Here is a 26,799-nt window from a genome sequence, read left to right as displayed (position 1 = left end):
GGTTATAGCAAAAGGTAAAGTCAATTTGTTCTGCAGTGACTATCATACCTGTATTGTGAAGACCTGTACAGACTTTATTGTAACATAGACATAACAACAAACTCATATGCAAACCCAAACTCACACAATGTGCTTAAATGTATTTGGATTTTAGCATTAATATAATAACTGCCATTAAAAAAAAAAAAGTAAATATTTTAGAGTGTTTGTAATTCATGTTTAAGTTAATAAGAAGATATGACAGAAATAAGGATTTGGTCCCCCCTTTGCAGCTATAACAACTTCCACTCTTCTGGGAAGGCTTTCAACAAGATTGTTGAGTGTTTCTGTGGAAACTTTTGCCCATTCTTCCAGGAGAGTATTTGTGAGGTTACAGTCAAGTCAAGTTCTTCAACATCAAACTCATCCAACCATGTCTTTATGGAGCTTGCTTTGTGCTCTGGGGCGTAGTCATGCTGGAATAGAAAAGAGCCTTCCCCAAACTGTTCCCACAAAGTTGGAAGCATAGCATTGTCCAAAATGTCTTGGTATGTTGAAGCCAGGCCCGGGGTGGGTAATCGGGAGAATCGGGAGAATTCCCGGTGGGCCGCTTCACTTTTGGGCCGGTCGAGGATTTAATTTAATTTTTTTCACATTTGTCTCGTTTGTTACATTAGGCTACAGATGTTCCGCATTCTGAGCGCGCAGCCTCTGCATGGGTTGTACAATGTGAGGGAGTTCTCCCCTCCCCTCCTATAGAGTTGGTTGGGTCCATAGTCCGTCTTTTCCAAAACGTTTTCTCAGGTATACCGCGGCCGCGGCACCGCCGGCGCCTACTGATAGCTGGGCCGGCCCTACCGTAACGGTACGCGTCAGGGAGGATGGATGGGAGGAAGAGGCCAGGAGGTATGGAAGCTTGTTTCCGCCACAGAATAAAACATTTTAAAAGATAATTGCGACTTTTTATCTCATAATTGCGAGTTTACATCTCGCAATTCTGACTTTATGTCTCAGAATTGCGAGATATAAAGTCAGAATTGTGTGAAATAATGTCGCAATTGCGTGTTATAAAGTCAGAATTGCGGGATATAAAGTCAGAATTGTGTGAAATAATGTCGCAATTGTGTGTTATAAAGTCAGAATTGCGTGAAATAAAGTCGCAAAAAATAAAGTCGCAATTGCGTGTTATAAAGTCAGAATTGCGTGAAATAAAGTTGCAATTGCTTCTTATAAAGTCTAAGTGAATTATTATTTAACCTTTACATTATTTGTTGAACCATGGTATTAATACAAACTACACAATAGAAAGAGCTGAACTGTTGCTTCATTTATCCAATTTGGAAAAAGTGCTAATTTGGAATTCCACCATGGAAAAAGTGGGCCGGTCTTGGGCCTGAAACTCCCGGGCTGAAAAGTGGCCCCACTCCGGCCCTGGTTGAAGCATTAATATTTTCCTTCACCGTAAGTAAGGGGCTTAGTTCAACCCCTTAAAAAATATATCATAACATTATCCCTCCTCCACCAAACTTTACAGTTGGCACAATGCAGTCAAGATCGATAATGTTCTCCTGCAAGACTGCCAAACAGAGAAGAGTGATTCGTCACTCCACAGAACATGTTTCCACAGCTCCAGAGTCCAGTGGTGCCGTGCTTTACACCACTTCATCCGACGCTTGACGTTGTACTTGTGATGTGAGGTTTGCATGCAGCTGGTCGGCAATAGAAACCCATTCCACAAAGCCACTCCTAAATTCTTGATTTATTACACCTGTGGTAATGGGTCTGATAGAAACTCCTGAATTCAATATTTAAGAGGTGTGTGTACTTTTGTCCTGTGATATGACGGAATTTTTTTTTTTTTTTTTTTTTTTTTGGTGCTCAATAAAAATGTCTTATTATCAATGTTGAATAGAAATAGAAAGCATCTATTTCAAATATAAATCTTTTGTAACAATGTAAACCTCTTTACTGAAACTTTTGATCAATTTAATGCATCTTTACTGAATAAAAGTAATCATTTGTTTAAAATACAAACAAACAAAAAATAAAAATGAACTTTTTGAACACCCTTGAAATGAATGAACACTTTAACAATAGTGTGTATATAATATCAATAATTCTATAATGACACCATATTTATGTCAAATGTCTCTATGTCTGATTATGAGTCCTTTACTTAAACATTTATTTATTTATTTATTTATTATTTTTTTAAACTTAATATAATAACGTTCCATGTAAACCTCTAAACCTCTAAAAGGCTTTGCAGCCAAATCATGGCATCATGAGATTCAAACTTTTCTTGGAAGTCCATCTTGTCCTTTTGCATTTCACCTTATGCAATATCAGTTAATGATAATCAGAGAACACTTTGTGAATGATCGTCACTGAAAAGGTCATTTTCTGCCCTTGATTTTAATCTTCACCCCAGTACAGCTTCTGGTGAACCTAGTGCTTTCTATAATCCCAGTACACAGGAAATGTCCTTGGTTGTCCTGAGGCTAAATGGACAGTTCAATTAAATTCCATTAAAACTCTGGCAAGCCTTAATAAAAATGAGAATCCCAAAACTGGTAAGCACAAAGCAAATGTTACAAAGAAGGATAGTCATAGCTTATTAGGACGTCATATCCATGTCTTGTGCTGTAAAATCTAGTGAGATGACTCTTACATTCTTGTTTCATTTTTAGCTGAAATGAAAAAGCAAATTGCAACATTTCCCTATGGCCTTAATCTGTGGATTAGGTCAGCTTTTGCAGTCTGTGAGGGTGGTGTGTGTATATGCGTATGCGTAAAGATGGGAGGTGCCCCCTGGGTTAAGCGCTAAAGCCGCTTGGCCCAGATGAAAATGGTATTCAGAATGGATGCTAATCATGGCAGGAATGTCAGATTCCAGCAAACATGAGGAGGTCGGTCCACATCTGGACCACACCTTTCAGGTGCTCAGCACAGAAGATCTTTGCAGAAAGCAGCAGTTGTCGTTTTTTTTTTTTTTTTTTGTCAGCCTTGCTTTCTGTGACTTAGAAGATTTCAGCTTCTGGTATTATTTAAAGGTTTCTGATAAATTGTCCATAAATAATGTTTACTGGCCTTGTGAAAAAGAGCTGTGCTTTTTGTATTGAATGTGCACTTGTAGTGTACTTTGAATTTTAAAAGTATATATTTAAAAAAAAACTTGGAGTATTTTGTTAATGAAATAAAAATCCACTTAAGTATACTAAAAGAGAGATCACTTTCATGTGTCTTAACACACTCAAGAATACTTTTAAAAAGTGTACTTTGCATTAATGTCAAATTAAAATATTACTTTATAGTACATTTTAAATCATTATGTTTTAACAATCTTTTGTCAGATCTTACAGCCTACACGTTTCAGTAGACATATATTTTAGTTAACCATAAATGCTTGTTAGTGCATTCAGCAGTACACTTCATATTTCAAAGACAATAGAAGTAATTATAAAATTACATAAATGGTAAAAAAAAGTACTCTTTAGTTCAACTAATTGTATTAAATATGAATTTAAACAATAGGACAGTAAATTTTAATTTAATTGCAATTAATATGCAATTGCAATACATTCAGTTCATACTTAAATATTATTTTGCGTATATTATTTCCTAACACTAAACATCTTCACATAATTACCAGAGCATTTGCCAAATACTATTAAAGTCCGCAAGAAATCAAAATTGAAGTTTTTTGGCTTTTATTATAAATATGTTAGCCTTACTGTTACCAGTAAGGTAACAGTGTTACAACTGTGTTGTCAGTGTGCTCCAAAACAATGACAAAATTCGCATTTAGAAGATAAGTATTCAAAACATAGTCTCTCACTTCCACCAATATGGATCAATGATTTTGATGACATCACTCTGCACTTCACGGGCACGTTCAAGTTCAAAATGGTGCGCAACGTTTTGCTACGGTTTCCGGGTTGAACGTCATGTTTCCTGGAAACGGCGTGCACCGGTGTGCAACGGGGTTTGAGATACATTTTCTCTTGTTTGGTGGGTGTGTCAGAACTGCAGTCCAATCAGCAGCAACATGTATATAAAGCACGCGGTATTAAAGTGAACTCGCACAATGGGTTCAAGGAAAGCAATTTACAAATGTGTTCAATGCAGCTCGGTATAGGTAACAACTGAGGATATTAGAAGACATGTTTGTCGTAAGTTTTATTGTAAAAATATAGGATATCAACATAATGATGTAGTTGTTTATATTTTTAGCTTCACTGCAAGTGTATGACATTTCACTGTAAAAAATTTCTAACCCTCCCAAATCAAAAATTTCAAGTGGCCGATAACATCTAAATTTTTCAATTGGCCCAAGTGAAATTCTGTAAATTTCAATTGGCCCAAGTGAAAATCTGTAAATTTAATTTTATAATTTACAGAATTTCACTTGGGCCAATTGAAAAATTTAGATGTTATCGGTCACTTGAAATTTTTGATTTGGAAGGGTTAGAAATTTTTTACAGTGTTGGTATAGAAATAAACAATGGTAATTAAGTGCTTTTCCTAAAAATGAGAAAGAAAATACAGGGTATTAAAACAGTATGAACTACAAATAAAGTCAGTATGTGAGGCTAAATAGATGTGTTTTAGTCTGAATTAGGTAAGATGTGTGCTTCTATTTCAGTTTCCACAAATCCCTTCACTCGATTGGGATGTTCTCTTTTGTTCTGGGCGGCAAGTGCAGTAACTGTAACATCGGGCATATTTTGCAGTATTAAACACATATTTATACCTATTTTGCAGTATTAAACACATATTTATACCGACTTCATCAGGCTCCGAAAATTCTTCACAAAGAACACAAAGAATGGCCTTCTCAGCTGCCATAGTTGCAACTCTTGCGTCATCAGAACAGTGTGTTCAACGCATCACCGTTTCTGTTTAAAAAACGTTGTGCAACGTTTTGTCGGCGCTGAACGCAGCCCAGCTTCTTATCAGATTTTCTGTCCAATCAAATGCTCTCTAGAATCTAGACCCTGAAGCTGCGACTAAAATCTTTCATTTGTTCACACATTTACTATTTTCTACATGGTGAATGGTACATAGTGCAATATATTGGGGATAGGGAACGATTTAGACAGTGTAAATATGCTTTCCATTGGGGCGAAGGAAGTCTGGTTTCATGTCAGTGTCACGTGAACCCCCGCAGCGCACACTCAGTCTGCTCCGGTCCAGTGACACGATAGCACAGAGCGGATCATACACTCTAAAAAATGCTATGTTGGCTTTAATGAACTTTTTTTATGTCAACAGGTTCCACGTAACTAGGTTACGTTGGATTTATGTAACATTATTTATTTCAATTAACTTAAAGGGATAGTTCACTTTGAAATTAAATTTTGGTATGTTTTAGCTTACCTCAAGGGCATTCAAGATGTAGGTGTCTTTTTTTCCGCAGTAGTTTCAATTTTGATATTTTTAGGTCAAACCGTTCTTGTCTGTCAGTCATATAATGCAGGTCTGTGGTCACTGTTCTCAGATAAACAAAGAGAACAGTTGATTAGGTGGTGTTGGTTATGTTTTGACATAATCATAATTTGACCTGAATCGCAAATCTCATTTAGGGAGTTATGTCTACCTTGTTGATTACAGCAGCACTGTGAATCTACAGCAAATGATTTTCAAAAAATCATATCAAAATCATTTTAAAGTGATATGGAGGAGATTAGGAGGAGAAACGGTTAAAGATTAGGAAGAAACTGTGGCTTTACCGAGCTCAACTGCTCTGGTTGATATATACTATATAAACAACGCTATTGGCTATTTTAAAAAAGGGGAGGAGCTGTTCGATATGTCCCGCCCTTTCTTCCTATTACAGTGGAAATTACGCCAACATTGAATAATGTATCGCGTTTCAAGGCATTTCAGTAGGCCTTTAATGACCCCTAAATTGTGTTATATCATTAGAGAATAATTTTATTTGAGGTATTTGATGCCTAATTGGATAAAATGGTAGACTGGGTAAACCCAGCCCGATCTGCCAGCGATTTGATTTCGCCCTGCAGCTCAGACTGGAAACCTGTACATTCTTCTATCCTGCTTCCGTTACAAATTTGCGGAGACCAGTCACAAACTGGCTTATCCACCTGGCGCTATTGGCGGGTTTAATCCAATCCAATTCCTTTTAACCTCTCGACAATGCTCAATGGTTTCTTTAGTTTAGCAAAACAAATCTTTAGCAAACAAATCGCTCGAGTGGTTGTAAATACCACTCACTTTCATGTGTTTTTTTTTTTTTTGCACAACCTGCTGGTGATAGCCAGACTAATAAAATGGTGCAGTGACTGTGGAATATATCTACATTTTGGACTATAGAGAGAGAAATTCCACTTTTTTTTTTTTTTTTTCAGACTATGAACATGCAAACAAACATACCTTTTTGACAATGTAATTGGGCAAACACTATTGACAGTAAAGTAAAACATCTGTGAAGGTGCTTTAATTTATGAATTCTTCATGAAGTCTTTACACTTCAAAACTATAGACAGATATGAGAACAGATTCTTTAATCACAGATAAATATTCAGAGTTCAGAAACATTTTCAGCTCCTGGGACTACTGATGCTAAAAATAGCAGAGATGCCGCACTTAAATGCTTTTAGGAGAAATAGTGGCAGTCTCAGTGGAGATTCACAACATGAATACAGCCAGGCCAGCATGTTCTGATACTTCTCAAAACCTTATCTCCATTTCTTCGCTCTGGAACTTGGTACCACATATCTACAGAAGGTTAATTGGTCCATTTTTTCCTCTCTGATTCAATTTACATAACAGATTTATTTGGTAGAACTTTTATCAATTTGTAATGCAAAAAAATTAAGAACATTTCAGTGCACATTCCCCCTTTTGCTTCAGTGACATTGAGCTCCTTAATCTGATAATCATGTTATCCATATAGATATGATATATTCTTTGTTTAAAGGGTGGTTTAAACACCCTTTCTTTTTATTTCTAGCTTTAAATCATATTTTGAATTCAATGTGATTTTATACCTTTGAACTCTACTGTACATGCACATATGATATATTATAAATGTTTATAAACATTTAATGTCTGTTCCAAAGCCCCGTATTTCTATACATACTTGTCCTTTCCAGCTTCACAGTGGCTTTTATCCATAAATGGTTCTCTCTTTTCCCCCTCTCTGACTTTGAGCTGATCCGTAAGTGCATTCTATCATTTATGTGTCCAACCATTTGTGTGTTCCTCGTTCCTGTGTGCCCTTTCTCACCATCCTGCACTTTGGGAAAATAAAAACCTTTAAAGTCTCCTATTCCCTTAATTTATTCTCAGTATTTATAGAAAGCTCTCAGAAAGGAAGACTCAGCGGAGTTTACCTCTGAGGTCAGAAGAAAAGTGTGTATAAAAGATAGCAGAAAGCAAGATTTCTACATCACCTAATCTCACAACCATTCCACAACCTGTAGCATGACATAGAGCCTGTAAAAGCCTTTGGCAATCATTCCTTACATAGCTTATGCCTCATAAGTATTTCATCACATATAGAAACATTAAGGGAGAACGTCGAGGTGTTTGATTCATGTGTCTCGTGAAATGGCAGAGTTCAAATTTCGATGCCCCTATGTGATTTAATATCAAACCCAGTTTTCTAGAAAAGAAAACAGGCAACTCTTGGTTCACATAGTTAAATTTATTAACATTAGTTAATTCATTTGGTATCCTGAATGAACAATAAACAATTTTAAATAAACAAATGTTATAATGTATTAGTGTATGTGGAACTGAACATAAGTATTACTTTTTTTTTCTTTTTTTTTACAATTATGTGTTTATTATAAATCTTTTACATTTAAGAATCTTTTAAAATATTTAAAAAATAATTTAATTATTTCATGTAAGCTATTGACGTTTTTGTAAAGTTTTACCAGAAAATAAAACCCTACACCAGTTTTTACATAATTTATTGATATAGTATTGTTCATAGCTGGCACGGTGCAGGCAAGGGAAGTAGAGCAGAGGATCTAAATCCACATAACAGCTTCACACATGGAAAGACAATACAGGACAAAGAAAAGAACCAACAGATCCTAACAGAAAGTCGAACAGTGAAGGGAGGGCGGAGGTTTTGGTGGTGGACAGGGACCTGAAGCAGCCGGCAAAGAGGAGACCAAAGAGGAAATGATAGAAGGAGGAGCCAGGGAGCGACCTAGAACAGTGTCCAAATGAAGGTCCACAGCGGGAGGAAGGAGCCAGGGTTGAGCCTCGGCGGTGAGTCCAGGTGGAACCAAGGGGACTTCGGATAGAGGTGGAGCCATGAGAGGTGGAGACCCAGGCAGAGCCGAGGAGACAAAGACAGAAGGTGACACCAATAGACTGGAGGGCCACAGCGGAACTGCACGCAGACAGGGGCTTTGCAGACCGTGGTGGAGCCAGAGGGAATGAGGAGCCCGGTGGAGCGACGAGGTGTATCTGGAGGCCTGCTAGTCTGTGGCACAACCAGGGTGATGACTGACCAAGGCAGAGCCGGAGGGATGAGGGATCCCGGCAGAGCCTGAGAGATGATGAACCATGGTGAAGCCGAGGGAGCGTGGAGCCAAGGTGGAGTCCAGGGCTTGGAGGCCTGAGGTGGATCCTCACACCAATGTGGAGCTGGAGAATGGAAGCCCAAGGCAGATCCGAATAGTTGGCTGGGGCCACCAAAGGAGGAGTTGAGGGGCTAAAGGGAGCCAGTGGAACCAAGGAACTGGATGGAATCTGCAGAGGAGGAGGGAATGGGAGGCTTGGCAGGACCAGCGGTGACAAAGGAGACTTGGGGGTGGGCGGGACCAGCAGCGGAGACAGGGCATGAACACTAGGATCAGGGAATCCAGGAGTTTACATGGTTAGAAATTAATTTCAGGGCTAGGAGGATGAATGGAACTCTGCTCCACGATGTCCAACTCCACCAGCACTCCCTCAGGGTTGAACATACTGGCTCACACACCTGGTCAGACTTGGCTTTCTTTGGGTCTGCAGTGGGCTGTCGCTCTGGGTCCTAGCCAGGCATAGACATTAGCTCTGGGTCTGTGGCGGGCGTTCTCGGGCGAGGGCTATGAAGGCTGCTGCTAGATCCATGCGTGGTCCTGTATTCTGTCACAGTGCAGGTAAGGGAAGAGGAGCAGAGGATCTAAATTGCAGCAGTTTCAAAGACGAAGGTAAAATAAGGCAATCAAGAAGGCAACCAATCCGTAACCAAACTAACTAGCAATGGGAACAAATGGAACAGGAACTAAACACAGGAAGGAAACATGGGAACCAAAAGAAAAACAACATAAGAGTCCAGACATAGAACATAACTGTTACAATAGTTGAGTCATGCTCATTCCTATCATTGTACAATAACATAATTTATACAACTGAAAATTTTTAAATATGATTAGTGTATGTGGAAATTAGCATAAACCTCAACATGTTTTAAATAATTTATTATAATTATAAACATTTTAAATTATATATATATATATATATATATATATATATATATATATTTAAATGTAACTATTTCATGTCAGCACTACCCAATGTTCAGAAACCTTTTTGTAAATTGTTATCAGACTTATACTTAGACTTGTACTTCCAGGCTGTCACAATCACGTTTGTTTGGACTCTTTGTGTTTCATCATCATCTCGTTCACTCATCAATCACTACCATTATTACCTGTTTATAAGTTTGGTTCTGTTTCAGTTCAGTTGTCATCTATTGTATTGTTGTGTTGCTTTGCTGTTCTCCGTATATGGATTTACCTGTGGATTTATTAAAAGACTGCCTACTATCTTCATCTTCGTGTTCATGTACATTTACACAGCACAACCTGTGACACAGGCTTCATACTTGTTAGTGTTGGTTTGCAGCTGGTGTAGCTGGTTACCAAATTTATTTATTTATTTATTTATTTATTTTCTAGCTTATTTGCTTGCTACAGAACACCATCTAAAACAAATCATATGCTAGCAACAAGCTGTGTTACAGCAAGGAAGGGCAACAATAGAAATATCTGTAGTTTTCAGACTTGCAAACTGGACTTGCAGTGGACTTGCAAATTAGCAACCAAGACTATCAACTGTATAGTGACACCTTTACAACCACTCAAAACATCCTAGCAACCACACATCAACATGTTTAAACTCACTCTGCACATTAGCAATGACCTAGCAACCAGCCATTACACAACAGACAAACACTACTTACATTTTCCTAAAAAAAAAAGTTAAAATTTTCCTATAAATGGTTAAAATGCAGATTTATTACAGATCTTTTGGGTAGTGAATTCCCAAGGGAAAAAAACACCTGAGCTTTAAAGCTAGTAGACCACATGCAACCTTTTTTGATTTCACTTACAGTATTTCTGATATGAACATTTGTTCATAACAGTTTGACATGGTGATGTCATAGAAATTGAAAAAGAAAGCATGGTAAAGGTAAACAAAGGCAAATCCTGATCACTGCATTGTTATAATGGTGAGGCAAAGGCAGCCTGTGGATGTATAGCGGAGAGAAAAGCAGAGAGACGACATGCAGTGTGTGTGTGTGTGAGTGTTTGAGAGAAAAAAAATTGCTCTTAAGCATTCCATCATTTACGTCCCTGCAGCTCTGTCCCCCAACCCCTCCTCCTAGAGAGAGAGAGAGAGAGAGAGAGAGAGAGAGAGAGAGAGAGGTAATACGCAAGGCAGCAAACAGCAAGAGAGGACTCCAGTCTGCTGAAGCACAGCACTGCTTGCTTTCTTGAGAGGAGAGAGGCAGAGAACCACTAGCCTTCTCCTCCATCCGTGTGTGTGTGTGTGTGAGAGAGGCTGGTGGACACAGCAGCAGTGTTAGCATTAGCAGGGGATCTGTGCTCGATCTTCCAAAATGCTCAACAACCTCACTGAATGCGAAGAGGGCGATGGGGGACCCAACAGTCAGGGTGAGTGGTCTGATCCTGCAATTGGGAGCGTGTGTGCGTCTGTGTGCAGATGATGAGCAAATGTGCCTTTTTACCGGTCACTGGTTATGGTACCAGTTCAAGCTGTAGTATTTGTGTGTGTGTGTGTAATATAGACCAATCATGCACCAATGACAGCTGCTTGTGAGTGTGTGTGGGAGAAACAAGATGTCAGTATAGGAGTGCAAATATTTTTGTACTATCATAATCAATGTTGCTTGTGTGGTGTGTATGTGTGTGTGTGTGTGTGTGTGTGTGTGTGTGTGTGTGTGTGTGTGTGTGTGTGTGTGTGTGTGTGTGTGTAAAGAAAAAGAAGAGAGGAAAGCTTTAAAGGAACGATATGGTTGGGAATTCTTGTGTGTGTGTGTGTGTGTGTGTGTGTGTGTGTGTGTGTGTGTGTGTGTGTGTGTGTGTGTGTGTGTGTGTGTGTGTGTGTGTGTGTGTGTGTGTGTGTGTGTGTGTGTGTGCATGCGTGTGTGTGTCTGTTGGTGTGTATGCAGCTTTGGCAAAGGCTCGTGCTGCAAGGTTGCTGTGAGGAGAATGATAATGCTTTCTGTGTCTGTCTGAGGTAGTACAGAGTGTTTGTGCAGTGTTTGTGTGTGTGTGTGTGTGTGTGTGTGTATGTGTTTTGTGTGTGTGTGTGTATGTGTGTGTGTGTATGGTCTAGTGTTGTCACCTCCTTGCACTCTTAAAAAAAGTCTGTAGAAATAGGCCTAATCTACTGTGTTAATATGAAGAATTTTGTTTTAACAGGTGTCTATTTTGAATGTTACATTGCATTTTAACAAATGGTCCTGGCAGAAATTTACCAGAACCTTTTTTCCATTTCTACCTCAATTCCATTCCAGGTTTTTTTTTTTTTTTTTTTTTTTTGCAGTGTCTGTCTTCTTTGTCTGTTGCTTAATCTTATTTCATTTCAACAGGCAGTGAATTTGGATCCCTGTGTCTTAGATCCTCGAGAATAATTGAAATGATTGTAGCGTCTTAACAAAAGCAGACCTTTGGTGCATTTCATGTCGTTAACCTCTTAAAAAGTGAAAGAGGGTCTGAGATGCAAGATTTCTCAGTTTCTAAAAGAGCTTCGTACCGACAGGTAGAGCTGCAGCCTGTGAGAGAGGAATTAAATTAGCTTGTACCTGACCTCCTCTCGCATGCGTTCTTATCAACCCCCTGCAGTACAGCAGAAGCTGCACTCATTATGAGTGACGAAACATTTTGTGCATGTGTTATGCACTGAAATGTTACAAATTGAATCTTTTGAGGCAATTAAGTGAACAGCTCCCTTATTAAATGCACTGTAGTACAAGTGTCATGATCGGATTGCAGTGGTTCTAGCAGAGACGCTGTCCGTGGTGCTGAGATTGATTCTGATTGAGCTGGTAGAATAAGTGGAGCTCTCCGTGGTTCTGAAACAGTCTGTGATTGCATGCATTGTGAATGCACACTCATTCTGGGCCCTCTGTCGATGACGGACTGATCTGTTTTGTGTAGACATGAGTGGAACTGGCTGCAGACTGCTGCATTATAGCTTTTGCTTCTTTTCAAAGGGTCTCTCTCTCTCTCTCTCTCTCTCTCTCTCTCTCTCTCTCTCTCTCTCTCTCTCTCTCTGCCTCGCTTCCTTCAAAGTCCAATGCTGCCCTGAATTTTCTCTCTCTCTTCCTCCCATCAGGGGGTAGGGACAGTACTGCAGTGGTGCTAATGCCTATTTGGTCATAAAATTCATGCTTGGTAGCTCACCAGCTAAAACAGTCTTGTTCTATCATTCTCATTTTGGGGGAATACAAAGCAGAGACAACTCTCTTATATTTACCCCCCCCCCCCCCCAAAAAAAAAAAATTAAATATTTTTAAATGATTAAATTAAAATCGTTACATTAAAATAAATTAATATAAAACATATTAGAACAATGTTTCCCAAATTTGTCTTAAGTACCCCTACATCCCCATCTGTGAGGCCCAAGTACCACTTAATTGACACATTGTTGTTTAAAATGGAATTCACTATATTAGCATGCGTAAGAAAGAAAGAAAGAAATAACAATTATTCAACCTTTTTACAGCCTAAATGTTTTATTTTAATGTTATAAGTTTCATAAAACAAAATCACAATATTTCCAAGAGTATGCAAAAATAGTATGTATTATACTGTTTACACATGCTTTGCATGCAATTTCTCAATCATGTTACTTATAATTATCCTGTCTAATCATCTTATCTGATTCCAATCAGTCAAACAGTTTTCTACCCAGAATTTTTTTTTTTATTAGTTTAATTATCTTTAAACCACTTAAAATATTGGAGAATATATTTTTCTTTGAAAAGCTATACATCAGAAAGCAACAAAGATCGACTTTGAAGTCATTTTTTGCAATTATATAGACATAGAAAATGGTTGGCTGTAAATATGTTATTTTCTCTATACTATCATTATTTGACAGCATCTCAAATCTTAAAATTCAAAGACTTGTCAGCTGAACTTTCAGTGGAGGGAATGTCATTTTTTGTGTAATGATGTGTCAGTTAACACCCATGCTGACTTCTCTTGCTGAATAATGTGCATTATAATGACAGTGCAGTTACATCACTCATAGAGTAGCCTGACACACCGGACCCTAGGTGTTTTCACTCAGTGGATAATGCGGTTTGAGATTTCTAATTGCATTATGACACTGCTGATCTTTGGCATTTGTTAGCAAGGAAGAAGGCTGGACTAGATTAGTTAAGAAATTGGATTCAAGGCAGAAGGAAATTGATTGTTGATTGTCTTCAGTGGCACTACATGAAGACCCAAACACCTCACAGCTCAAATCTATGATTATGAACAGCGTTAAAGATTATGGTCCAAGAGGTGTTATTACACAAAAAATATCACTGTTATTAATTAAAGATGGGCGGCTTAATTTTATATACTGCATGTTGGTTATCATGAGCAATGTAAAAAGTAGAGCACAGAAAGATGGAAACAATATGCAAAAAAAGAGTACAGTGATGGCTGCTTGTCCTTGTGGTGAAGTCTCAGGTCAAGTGAACATCAGGCCAGATGGCTCAGACCTGTTTTAACAGCTGCAGACACATGAAGACATTAAAACATAACAGGGCTACCCTAAATTAGTAACATCTAGAGGACTAGCTGTCCTCAAAAACCAGCCACACACTAACAGAACAAGAGGGAACTATTTGTTCTTAAAGAGGACCTATTCTGCTTTTTAAAAATTTTCAACTTGTGTAATGTTGCTGTTTAAAGGATGAAAAATGGAGTCATTCTCTATATCAGTAAGCACTGTTTCTGACCTCTCTAAAATGCCTCGATTGCAGTCTTGAGTTTTCTTCCGGGAATGTACATACACAAAATCCCCCATTTAAAGAATTCCAACACAAGGCATACACTGGAAAAGAAGGGGAAATACCTGGGAAAGTTGTGTTAGTAGTGTGCTGAAACTCGCATTTATGGTAGGGGGCGTGACATTTCCGAAACATGCTTAAAGTGGTTGACCAATCAGAGCACATTGTGCTTTTCGAATGGAGGGGATTCATAGAGAAAAACTAACCTTGGTGTAACCTACAGTATGCATTCAGGTTGATTCAGTCATGTAGAATGTATTTTGACTTGAATTAAACCAATTTAAATGCATTTTTAGGTTACCTTACAAAACACTTCTGTGCAGGCATACACAGCCATCACAATAATAATACCATGACACACTCTTTCTTTGAAAAAAAAAGGAGCTGCCAGAAGCTGTAAGTTATGTCAAAACATACAGTACTCATAAAGTCGTAATCCTCCTCTTTTACATAAACCATATTATAAAGTGCACCATTCAATGTTACCTCATAAAGTATATTCAGGATTGTCAACAGGCATGTCAAATCTCAGATATATTTATGACTCTCCTTCGTAAGACACAGAGGCTAATAAATATTTTTACACTTTACTGCTGGTTAATCATAACTGCAGCATTGCTTGGATAAAGATACAGTAGAACGCACGGTTAGAGGATCTGTTTGATGTAATGTTTTAATCAATACGTCATGTGTCAACAACAGCAACACCTCTCAGCCAATCAACTCACAGCATCTTAAACGTGTAGTGTGAGTATGCCTGATACACAAGCTGCCACAATCATGACAAGAAACAAAAAGACAAGCAACAAAAATGTATTTCTTGTCAGCTTATTGCTTGGACAGGATCCATGCCGAGACTGTGTCGGATGATTATTAACAAAAATATCTGGCTTAGCTCTGAGCTATAGCGTTCCTGGACAAGTAGACTGTTGTGATTATTGGTTGCAGTTTATCTTTTAAGAACATCAGGTTATGTATATGTCATTTGAAAGTTTCAGTTGTATTTATAGTGACTACTGTCTATTATAGCAGCTTATTGTAACTCGTTTGCATTTTTTATGCATTTTTCAGCTATAATGATAACGGCACAGAGAAACGATATAGTTGGAGTTACTTTCAAAGCGATTTTATTCAGGTAATGAATGATTAAAACAATGACAGCCAATCAGAATCCATCCTGCTATCATGAGCTTGAGCATTTAAAGCAACAGACAAGCATGCTTAGAATAAAAAGAACAATATATTCCGCTGGTGTGACCACTAATATAGTTATCGTTATAGTTATCTTTATAGTTATCATTGTTGGTGTGAACAGGCCTTTAACGATAATATTTCTCTGTGCCAGTGTGCCGTTATTGTTATAGTTGTGATGTGGGCTCTGCTGTTTTTTATATTTAGAACTAATATATAGAATATTTAGGTTACACTTTATTTTAAGGTGTCATTGTTACAGTGTAATTATATTTAAATTGAATTATACTAAATTTAATATAATTTAAATACTGAGTAATATTAAGCAACTACATGTACTTACAATAGGGTTAGGGTAGGATTAGGATTTGCTTGAGGGTTAGTTGCATGTAATTATGCATCATTTATTGTTATTACTATGGCAAGTACATGTAACATATGTAACACGGACACTGTAAAATGAAGTGTTACTGTGAGTCCATACAGTATATAATTTGTGTAATAATACTTCACATAGGCAGCATAGGTAGTCAGCTAGTAATCCATTGCAAAAATAATTCCTGGGGTAGGTGTGTATTTCATGTGTTTTAGGGTCAGGGGGATGTATTTCTTATGTAATTGTGGCAGTGTAGTGAGTATTATGTCACTGCAAAAGACCATGCATTATATAAGAATATTTCCCTAATGCCACATAAAGGATTTTCATATGCCCTCCTGTAATCCTGCTGATGTGTTTGCCCTTGATGGATGGTTTTGTTAAGTTGTCATGGCCAGCTGTCTCTGGCAGGTGCCTGGGAAGCCATTTTATGGTGAGAACAGAGGGGAGGGCAGAGGTTGTTAGGTGAGACATAAGAAAAGAGCAAGGATAACAGTCTGAAGAGAGATGAGAAACTATTGAGACTTCATGCGATGCACAAGTTGTCAGAAGGATAATCACATGTTGGTTAAACAGTGTTTACACTGTTTGGTTATAAAGAGGGGCACCAGCAGTGGTAGTTACAGTATATCGAATTATAGTTTATTATATTATAGTATCAAATTATAGTTTATAGTTAAATTATAGTAATTTTTGTTCAGTATGCAAAGGGAGCTGGGCTCAAATTATGATTTTTAACATACTGTATACAAAAGTCACCATGAAGTCTGCTAACAATCACATTATTTCCTACATGACACACACTGATTGGCCTCTGCTGATTGCGCAGCCAATGAGATTGCTTGCTCAACATTGAAATAGTCAGGTTCAGTTAGGGGTGGGCAATATACCGGTACCCACAATAAACCAATAGAAATGTGTCAACCGGTAGATTTTGGATTATCATCTCTATGATGGTTATGACATTGCCAAGCTGTGCTGTCACAAAAGCTTATCATTTGAATAAATTTTTAAGCCTTGCGGTTTAAAAACAAGTCATTTTAAACCGTTTAAGTGCAAGAAGCTGTGGAAGGGAACTAATTTTGGTATATGTACACTGTTTAAGAGACTGTTTATGAGCGCACCTGAACACACCTGAAGCTCATGCACATGAAGCAGCTACTCAAGTTTTTTTGCGCCTTATTGCGTTTGAACGGTCAAATAAGCACACTTGTGTGTCAAAATAGCCGTCTTTGCGAGTATCCTCATAAACACAGTCGGTTGTGTCATAAGTGAGTCTAAGTAGTTGAGAAAGAAAACACGTGTATTAGTATATTGGATCCGTGCATTCGGCCTTGAAAGTGACAGCAGCCTAATATACCTTCTGCAGTCTTTGTCAGTAATGTTAATCAAACAACAAAAGAAAGAAAATCTCTATCTGCTCTTGACTGAATCACCTTTGTAACTTTAATTAGAATAAATGTTTATTTAAAGCAGCACTCAGTAGCTTCGGGATTTCTTCGCTGTATTCTCGCTTTTTGCTCGCAGGTTTCTCTCTAGAGCTCCCCCCACAGCTTCGGAATAGATATTTGACAACACTGTTGTAAAAACTCGTTGGTGATTCTCAGACACCAGAGGCTATAGATCAACGACATCAAAGCAGATGGGATAGTCTTTAAAACGTCTTCTTCATTCGGGTTCGGACAGCGTGAGGGAGCGCAATAATGACAGCATTTTAGCAGATTTCTTTTGGCCGTAAAGCAATTGTTTACATCGCGAGACCTGATATCACGCGAGACTTCCTGACGCGGCGGCCGGCGGCTCGCCGGTTCAAAGTTGCAAGTGCGTATTTTCCGCTCACGGGCACCAGGGGGGTGCGAAACGACCACCATTCAACCCGAAATAAGTAATATAACCATTCCAATGACTCCGAAGCTGTTCAGTTAAGGTAAAAAAAGTTACTTAGTTCACCTTTAATTTACACAGTGAAGACTATGCATTGTTTTGTTTTTTGTACATTTGATTACTTTATACAGTTTATGTAGTGTTTCTTATCTCTTTTGCTTTAATTTTTACAGGTAGGTCAATTTAATTTGTCATTGTTCTATAATAGTTTTTTGTCATATTGCTTAAAATTAGTTTAATTGCTCTTATTTTATCACTGACTGTTTACTTGTCTTCAGTAAGCTTGAGATTTTTTATTGTGATATTGAAATTGGTATAAACAATTTTGATTTCATACAAACCTTATTTAAACCAAAAATAAAAATATTGTGATACGTATCGTTTGTGTGAAATAAATGTACTCATATAGTGATATAATATTTTTAAGTTGGTCCTGTAGTTCCTCAGAAACCCTCCACTAGCTCCACCTGTCTAGATCTGCTACAGGTTTTTTTGTATGCCGATTCAGGTAGCAGCAGCATATTTACATTTCTGAAGAGTCACACCTATTTCTAAATATGTTTGTCATTCCCAAACACTGACTGTGTGAAGTTGTGAACATATCATAGAGAGTTGGCAGCACATACTCTCCCTATTTGACTTGCTGGTTACGCATGAACACTCACTACAGTGATGCCCAATAGTTTGTGACACTGACATGCACATCTCTGCATTGTGTGACTGCAGGTTGTAGAATGTTTTTAAGCTCATGAAGACAAGCAAACATGCACAACTATACCCTCAGTCTCTTTGTTTGTGTCCACTGAATTGAGAAGAATGAAGTCTGTCTGGGACTTCTGACGGTTGGAGGAAATGTCTCGGCTCCAGTGAGGTTTGCGTGTTTGCTCTGTTTATTGTCACCTTCCTGCGGTGAGTTAAGAATTGATTAAGTTTCAGTCTGAAGTGCCAAATCAGAGAACGCAGTGGCATTGAAAAAATAATGAAATTAGTCTTGCATAACTGCAATGAATATTAAAGAGAGAGAGAGGTGCACATTGTGGGGCACATTGTGTTGCTCATAAAGGTGATGATGGTTCTTTGAATTCTTAGTTCTGTTCTGTCTTTTCTGTTTTCTGGTTACTCAGATACATAGGTCTGCAGTTCTGGTCCTTGAATCTGATTGAGCAGCGTTCCAAGAGTGCTGATGTAACAGCCCAACAGCACTGGGACTTTTCACTGTTTGTATCATCTGTTTGTCTGTTTTTGCTCATTCCAGACAGACTTTCAGTTTGTGCATTAGTGATGCAGATTTTTCTGTGAACCCTGCAATGGACCCTTTCATCCATTAAGTGTGTTTCACTGTTTCCAGTGACACTTTCTGCAGGTTACATTGTTAGGCCAATAGGTGGCGACAAGCGATTGCCTTTATGAGTGAGTCATTATTTCAACCTATTCATTCACAAACGCTGATGCATTCAGAAACTATCATTCACTCAACTGATTCGTTCAGAAACACTTATGCTTTCATGAACGAAATGAGCGAGTCATTGAATAACTGTCTAAAGTGATTCATAAAAAATGCTGGTTCATTCAGGAATTAAACAGGTTTTAATGAGTCGTTGAATCATTCATTAAAACTAAAGTTCCAGCAGTGGTTTTGTTTAGAGCTATTTAGGTTTGCAGAGCAAATAAGTAACTAAATATTGTGTCTAAAATGCACGTCACTCAATATTAACTTCTTTCCATATTGAACTGTTGTATAAACTATTAATTGTTTTTACATATTTTACATGTCTTGCATTTGTTCGCCGAATCGTTGCAGGCAAAATCCAGTCATTTCAATAGGGATCCTTGTGAATGGGAATTATGTGTAAGTGCGAAAGATTTCCCAATGCAAATTTCACATCGGGTTCAAGTTGGTCAGATGAATCCGCTGCGTTGATCAACAGAAAACTGCTTGGTTTGAAAGTGACTTCTGTGTGCAGTGTTTCATAAATCACTACACCATTGAAAATTGACCTTTTTGCATGCAACATTTCTCTAGAAATGTTGCAAATGTGATCGCACCTTAGATCAGGACTATACAGCAACTTTTGGGCATTAAAACTTCTGATATTCAGTGTAGTTCTACACATCTATGGAAGCGACACATTTGTCCATACACTGCTGAGAACAAGAGTAGAGATGGAAATGAAGAAATTGTACATGCTGTCCCTGTGAGTGCTGGATGAGTCAGTTTCACCCCGAGTGCACAGTGTGCTTTCTCCATTTCTTTTTCTTAATCGCCAATTCTTTTCCTCCCTTTTGCTCTCCTTTCACAGTAGGATGAGGATCTCCTTCTCTCATCTGGAACTGTACTAAATCCCTCAGCTGGTTTTATGCATGTCTCTCTCATTTCTGTTCTCCATTTGCATTGGTCCACATTGCCCTGTACTCTCTTATCCTCTTTAAATAAGGGAGTTAGCTGAGCAGGTCTTTTGTTGCTGTAGAATTGATGGATTTCCATGTTTCATTCCTTTGTGAAACAATTTTATGAATTTCATAGATTTGGTGTATGAGAAAATGATAGTCTGACACCTTACACACATTTCAGTGATTTTTTCTGCATGTATGTGGGTATGTAGGTGCATGCTTATCCATGCAATGGAGTATTGCACATTTTTGCCAATTATTTCTCAATATTGTCTTGTATGGGTGTTTGTATATGGGCATGTTTAGGTAATGATTTTTATTCAAACGTTTCATTTATTCCCATTTAGCTAACAGTAAAATCGTTGCACTGTCATTGTTTTTTTTGTTTTTTTTTTTACCTTGCCATTTATATTGCTCTAATCAGCAAAAATCATGCTAGATTTCACACAATAAAAATGTAATTAGTACTTAATTTTTGCAGTCAGCATTAACATTGCATGGAAGTTTTATCTTCAGTCATCTTTAGTGACCTTTTCCACAGCTTTGCGTGTTGCATATAAATGGCTGTATTGATAGAGACAACATGACCTCCAAGGGCAAGATGATTTATGACATGGCACGTGTTCACAGACACAACAGATTTCGAAGCAGAGCTTTGCCTGCGGGGTTCGAGGCAGTCGACATGTTAATCCGCAACATAGTGACATATGATGTCCCATCCCATGTGTGAAAAGAAGCTCTGTATGTGTTTTGTCCAAAAGCATGACCCTCTTTCTACAGGACTGTCTTCACACCATGTGCCCTTGAAGTCTGGTAAAGTCTGCCAGTATTGGCTCTTAACACTTTGTCCTACTCTCCTACTCTGTGGGACGAACCTTTAATAGCCGCGCTGCTGACTGGAATTCCGTGAATGGGCGCTGATCTCTGTAAGCTGGCCTTTTAAGTAGCAGTATGCAGGTCTGTCTTAGACCAGTCTGACCTTAGAACGCTTTAATGTCAGTACAACCATCTCTTAAAAAAGGGTCATTTGTGTAGCATGCAGGGATGAACTGGCTGTAGGGAACACAGGGACTTTTCTTAGTGGGTTGGTTGACTTGTGACCTCTTGATTAAATAAATTATATACAAAGATTTAAAGGGAAAAAAGTTCATCTATTGGCACAAAGCTCTCAGATGTGCGTGTGATGCCTCTTTTTCGTTTTTTCGGCCGCCAAGATGATTGAAATTTATTTGTGTCTGTATGGTTGTGTCACGTTTAGTTTTGGGTTTGTTTTATGTTCATGTTTCATGTCTTTTATTTTGAAAGTTTTGTTTCCGGTTTCTTGTCATGTGACTTCCTCGCCCTCATGTGATTATGTCTGAATCCGAAATCGCCCCCTAAACCCTTATTCACTGTTCCCTACGTTAATCACTAATACTGTTCACTTGAAGGAGTTAATAAAAAGGAGTGAGTGAATTCGGACAGTGCAATGTGGGATTGAATGAGTGCACTCAATAACGTCCACTATCGTTTCGGACACCACTACAAATGGCTGTCCCCTCAAATAGCGCCCTATTTGAGGGTATAGGGGGGCCTATGGGATTCAGCCTATGTCTTGTGCTTCAGTCTCTTGTGTAATGTTCTGATTGTTTCCCTCGTTATATGTGTAACATTTTCATTGGTTCATTGTTTAATAGTTCACAGGTGTTTCTTGTTAGTCATTAGTCCATATGTAGTCCATGCTTTGTTCCCTGTAACCGCCATTGGTGTTATTGTTTTATGTTCATGTTTAAGTCAAGTCGTCATGTCAAGCCAAGTCCTTGTTTATTTTGTTCACGTTTTTGAACAAAGCTGCACATGGGTTCTCATGCAGTTCGTCTCTTTGGACTTCTCTCAGCCCTATTACTTAAGTTGACATTTTTTAGGAACATTCTTCAAGTATTCTGGTTATAACTGTAAAGTTTGGGGTCGCTAAGATTTTTCAAAAGTATTCTATGCTTCCCAAGACTACATTTATTAGATCAAAAATACAGTAAAAAAAAAACATTAGCGATTTAAAATAACTATTCCTATTGTAATATATTTTAAAATGTAATTTATTCCTGTGATGGCAAAGCTGAATTTTCAGCGTCATTACTCCAGTCTTCAGTGTCACATGATCCTTCAGAAATCATTATAATATGCGGATTTGGTAACATTTAATATTATTATTAATATTATTATCAATGCTGAAAACAGTTGCATTCTGCATGGAGTCACCTGTCATACAGCCTCTATATATCAGGTGACTCCATGCGAATTATTTTATGTTTGAAGGAATCACAGTAGTGATGAAAAAGTTGAATGAATCATGTGGATTTTAAGCATGAATACACATTATGTCTGGTGCATTACATGCATATCTGATTGTGTGTGTGTGTGTGTGTGTGTGTGTGTGTGTGTGTGTGTGTGTGTGTGTGTGTGTGTGTGTGTGTGTGTGTGTGTGTGTGTGTGTGTGTGTGTGTGTGTGTGTGTGGATTCTTGTGGCAGCTGCATGCACCATCAGGCAGTAGTTCTCCACTATGTAGGTCAGACTGCATGTACTGTAGAGAGAAAGATAGAGATCTGTTTGCAGAGCTGAATGGCATCAACACTGTGACTGTTTGCTTATTTATTGAATTGGAACCAAGAGTTAATTTCATTCCAACCGTTTCATGCAGTCATGTGTCCAATTTAACAACAACAACAACAAAAAAAAGCTTAGATAAGTTTTGATAATGTGTACGTAGATTGCTTGTATGTGCAATTAAGGATCTTAAGAAACAAAAAAAATCTTACTATAAGAGTGACTCTCCTGGGGGTTTATACAGGGAGCTTAAACTTTAGGGAACTCTCTAGATAGATGTGTGCATGTGTGCAGGTGTATGGATGGTAGAGGTCAGAGATGCCTTCCCGAAAGAACCCCTCAACAATAGGCCTATAGAGATAGGTAGGCCAACTCCAGCTCACTGCTGGAATTACATTATACTATGCTGTACATCAATTAATCATCAGAAATGTTAGTTTTACCATAGGCATGAGATTACATATTCACTTTTGCATTTGGATTTTAACATAATGCAGATTTAATCTGCAATTTTAATGAATGAGGAACTTGTCTATGATTTAATTTTTAATATAAGCTTATATAAAGGGATAGTTCCCTTTCGAGAACGGTCTCTCGTATTTCGTAGCTATTCGCTATGGGAAAACTCTTTTTCTCGAGAATACTGAAGCCTTTATTTTAAAACGCAGTGCAGCTGCACAGCGAGCACAGAGCAGAGCTGACTAGCGCGCTCATTGGCTGTGCTGCGGGAACTGCACGAACTTATGGTGAAGTGGCTGACGCGCGTGTACCAATCATGGTGCTTCGCGCCTTGCGCGTGCCGAAGCCTGCCAGAATGGGTGTGGCCTCTGGCTATATAAGCGGCCCATTCCTCCATAGGAATCAGATTTAATCTCCTTCAGCGAACTCTTCACTTCTCTGTTTTCTCCTGCTAAGAAGCTTTTGCCGTCAATGAGCCCCAGCAGTGGAATGAGCGACCTGCAGCAAGCAGCTCAGCGGATGCTGCACACGGCAAAGGCGGCTGCTCTCACTGTGAGAGTATGTCGATCTCCATGCTGCGCTCGCTCTTCCATTTCCCGCCCTCCTCGAACCACGGAGGAAGAAACGGCGGGGCCAGAGGATGCCTGAGCGAACTGAGACGAGCGAACCCACGTCGGCCACGTCCGGTCCTCCAGGTGTTCCAAGCTATAGTTAAGGGCGAAGTGTTAAGCTGATAGCACGGCTTTTTTAAATGGGTTCCCATAGCGTATAGCTACGCAATACGAGAGACCGTTCTTGAAAGAGAACGTACTCGGTTACTAACGTAACCTTGGTTACCTGAGAGTAAGGGAACGAGTAATGCGTACCCTGCCGTGCTATTAGGGTTGGTACAGGTGCTGTCGCTTCAGTCGATTTAAACCTGATTCCTATGGCGAAATGGCCCGCTTATATAGCCAGAAGCCACACCCATTCCATAGCTACGCAATACTCGTTCCCTTACTCTCAGGGAACCGTTACTCTCAGGGTTACGTTAGTAACCGAGTACGTTCAACATGGACATAAAAATCACATAATGTATCATAAAAATACCATAAGTTGTTCATATGACTTTTGCACACTTGCATTGCAAATTCCAATTTTTAAGTTACATCTAAATTTGTAATGTAATGGAAGAAGCGTCAGATCCTTTATTTCTTATTGTGACATACATCCGAGCGAAACAGAAGTGAAAAGAAGGATGTAGACTTGGATGGAGGAAGATTTGAATGCTTTTATATTGTAAGAATAGGGTAGGGTTTATGCAGTCAAAATGATTGGAGAAGAATACTAGAGCAATGTCATTTCAATGAAAGATTGTGACATTTTTTATTTAAAAAAATTACAAGGTCAAAAACTTCAAAAATGATAGATATGCTCGGGGACGAGGACTGACAGAGCCAGAACCAACTAATCTGGAGAAATGTCTAAATGAAGTCAAGATGAAGGTCACATATCTTGCCACATTCATGCTATTATTAGGTTCTTAGGAGTCCTGTACATTCAGATTAGCCATGTGAAAACAAGACCTGGGATCGGAGATAGAGAAGGAAATATGGGAGAAAATATATGCAAAGGCCCAAACACAGACAGTTAACAGTAGACTAAAACTGTTACAGTACTTTTGGCTTTTGTGTACTTATGTAACTCCAGTAAAATGAAATAGAATTAATAGCAGCATACCAGATACATAACAGTGCAAAAGATACATTAATTTATATATGTGGGAGTGTGAGAAAATAAAAGAGTTTTGGAAAGAAATCAGTAATATGATATGGCACTTGGTCTCGGTGAGTTTACCACTATCCTGAGTTTTAAATAAAAAAATGTTTAAAAATTAAATTATTTTAATTTGGCCACGCAGGAATGCCATTTATGTAGTGATTGGTACTCACGTCACCGCTGACGTTGTAATTTTTGGACACACGTCACTTAACGTATGATTATGAGTACAGTACATCAGATGACCACTTCCCCCCTTCTTAATTCTGGGCACCAGTCAATGACTTTCACCTTGGCAGTATGAGAACACTCCCAGGCGGGGCTGTTCAATCATTTAGAATTAATGTAAACTGGAGTTGCTCAGCTGATTTATCTGAAAGATTGGTGCGATTGGTGTTTACTAGCCTCTTACTGTGTTATCATCACAAGGAAGACACAAGTGTAATAAAATACATTTTATTAAAAGATAAACAAGAATAACAAACACAACTTCTAAATGATTGCTATAAATGTAAATGTATAAATGTAATCTAATGTAAATTAGAAAATCATACACTGATAATATACAACAGTGCCAAGGTCTCTGGAAAGAGGTTTGGTTAAGTGATATTTACATTCCACGTGGTTGAGTGAGCATGAGCAATGGCGGAGACGTTTTCCACTGGTTGTGCTGGGTAACAGTGCAGTGGGGAGCCGGAATCCATTTCAACAGTCTTGAACAAGAAGCTCTGTTGGATGCTGATCTCCTGGAGCACCAAAAGGGTCCTAAAATCTGAAACACACAGATGAGGCCCTGAAGTGCAGAAGTTACTTAACGTTGGGCTGTCGGCGAGCATCTGCCAGGCTAGTTTTTGCGGTATGTTCCACACGATTCAGCATGTTGAATTAGCATCATGGCCGTTGATGAGAGTGGCAACTCTGATTGGATGTTCAGTTTAGCGAACGAGTCAGTGCACGAGAATTAAAGCGAAAAAAGAATAATATTTTCATAACTATGAAAACTATAAATATTCAAAATGGTAAGCAAGCGCTGCTTTGTACACATTTTGTATATCTGTGTATATTCTTGTTTCGGTTTCTCCCTTTGAATGACGAATGTAGACTTGATACCTGCTGATATAGACAGTTAATTCCTTACAGGCAGGCGCTGAACGTACATGCTAGTTTGCAGTCGGATGTAGTCTGTGCTGTGTGTTCAAGCGCAGCCCACCACCAGAATACCTTTGGCAATATTCTAAAAAAAAAATAGAGTCCAAAGTCCAAACAAGACAGGAAAAGATTGAACTGTCATGCATTCATTCATTTGTACATTAACAGCTGAATTTTGTGTAAGATGTTGCACTACAAATAGCTTTCACTGAGAATGCTTGTTTTTCTGAATAAGTATGAAATGGATATCTGTAGTTTACATCGGTTTTAAAGTTGCAAACATTATGAATAGATTTGGATGGATCATTGTGATCTCTCTTTGTTTCACCCACTAAGGCTGTATCTGGGAGGCCCTGAGGAACTTGTATGGCAGTCACAGGCCAAAACCTTAGGAATTAGTCTCTAGATGGGTGAAGGGCAGAAACTGCATGTGGATCAATGAGAAGTTCTGTCCTTCCTGGGCTTGGTACTAGAGGTCTTCTTCTTGCCCTCTAAGAGGTGTCCATCTTTTTCTGATGGTGTTGGGCAGTTTGTTTGTTTTAGTCCACCAAGATCCAATCAAAATGTAGTAAACCTTTGTCCACTTTTATGGACAGAGAGGGACCCGACCATAATGAGCCCTGGAAAATGCTGTTCACCACGAATGGAATATTTAAGTATTTATAGTCATGTGGATTTTACACTCCGAAGGCTCATTGCTATCTATTGGAAATAAGACAGAAAGGCTTAATATAACTTGATGGT

At 38.5% G+C, this 26,799-nt stretch overlaps 1 protein-coding gene across 3 annotated transcripts in view; it reads left to right on the top strand.

The window, feature by feature from the left end:
* Positions 1-10,626: 10,626 nt before the first annotated feature.
* The window catches only part of LOC307174178 (solute carrier family 12 member 5-like), an 80,599-nt gene continuing 64,426 nt past the window's right edge, over positions 10,627-26,799 (top strand). For 2 of the 3 annotated variants that reach the window (XM_079897893.1, XM_079897892.1), the window contains exon 1: positions 10,632-10,904. In XM_079897893.1, coding sequence (XP_079754019.1) covers positions 10,850-10,904 — 55 coding nt within the window. In that variant the 5' untranslated portion in view covers positions 10,632-10,849. Of the gene's footprint in view, positions 10,905-26,799 lie in introns of all 3 variants that reach the window. The other variant, XM_079897894.1, reaches the window with a different exon arrangement.

This window comes from Squalius cephalus, assembly GCF_949319135.1.
Source record: "Squalius cephalus genome assembly, chromosome: 16".
NCBI lineage: Eukaryota > Metazoa > Chordata > Actinopteri > Cypriniformes > Leuciscidae > Squalius > Squalius cephalus.
Note: the sequence above shows the minus strand (reverse complement) of the source record. Positions and strands in the feature narration are given on the sequence as shown.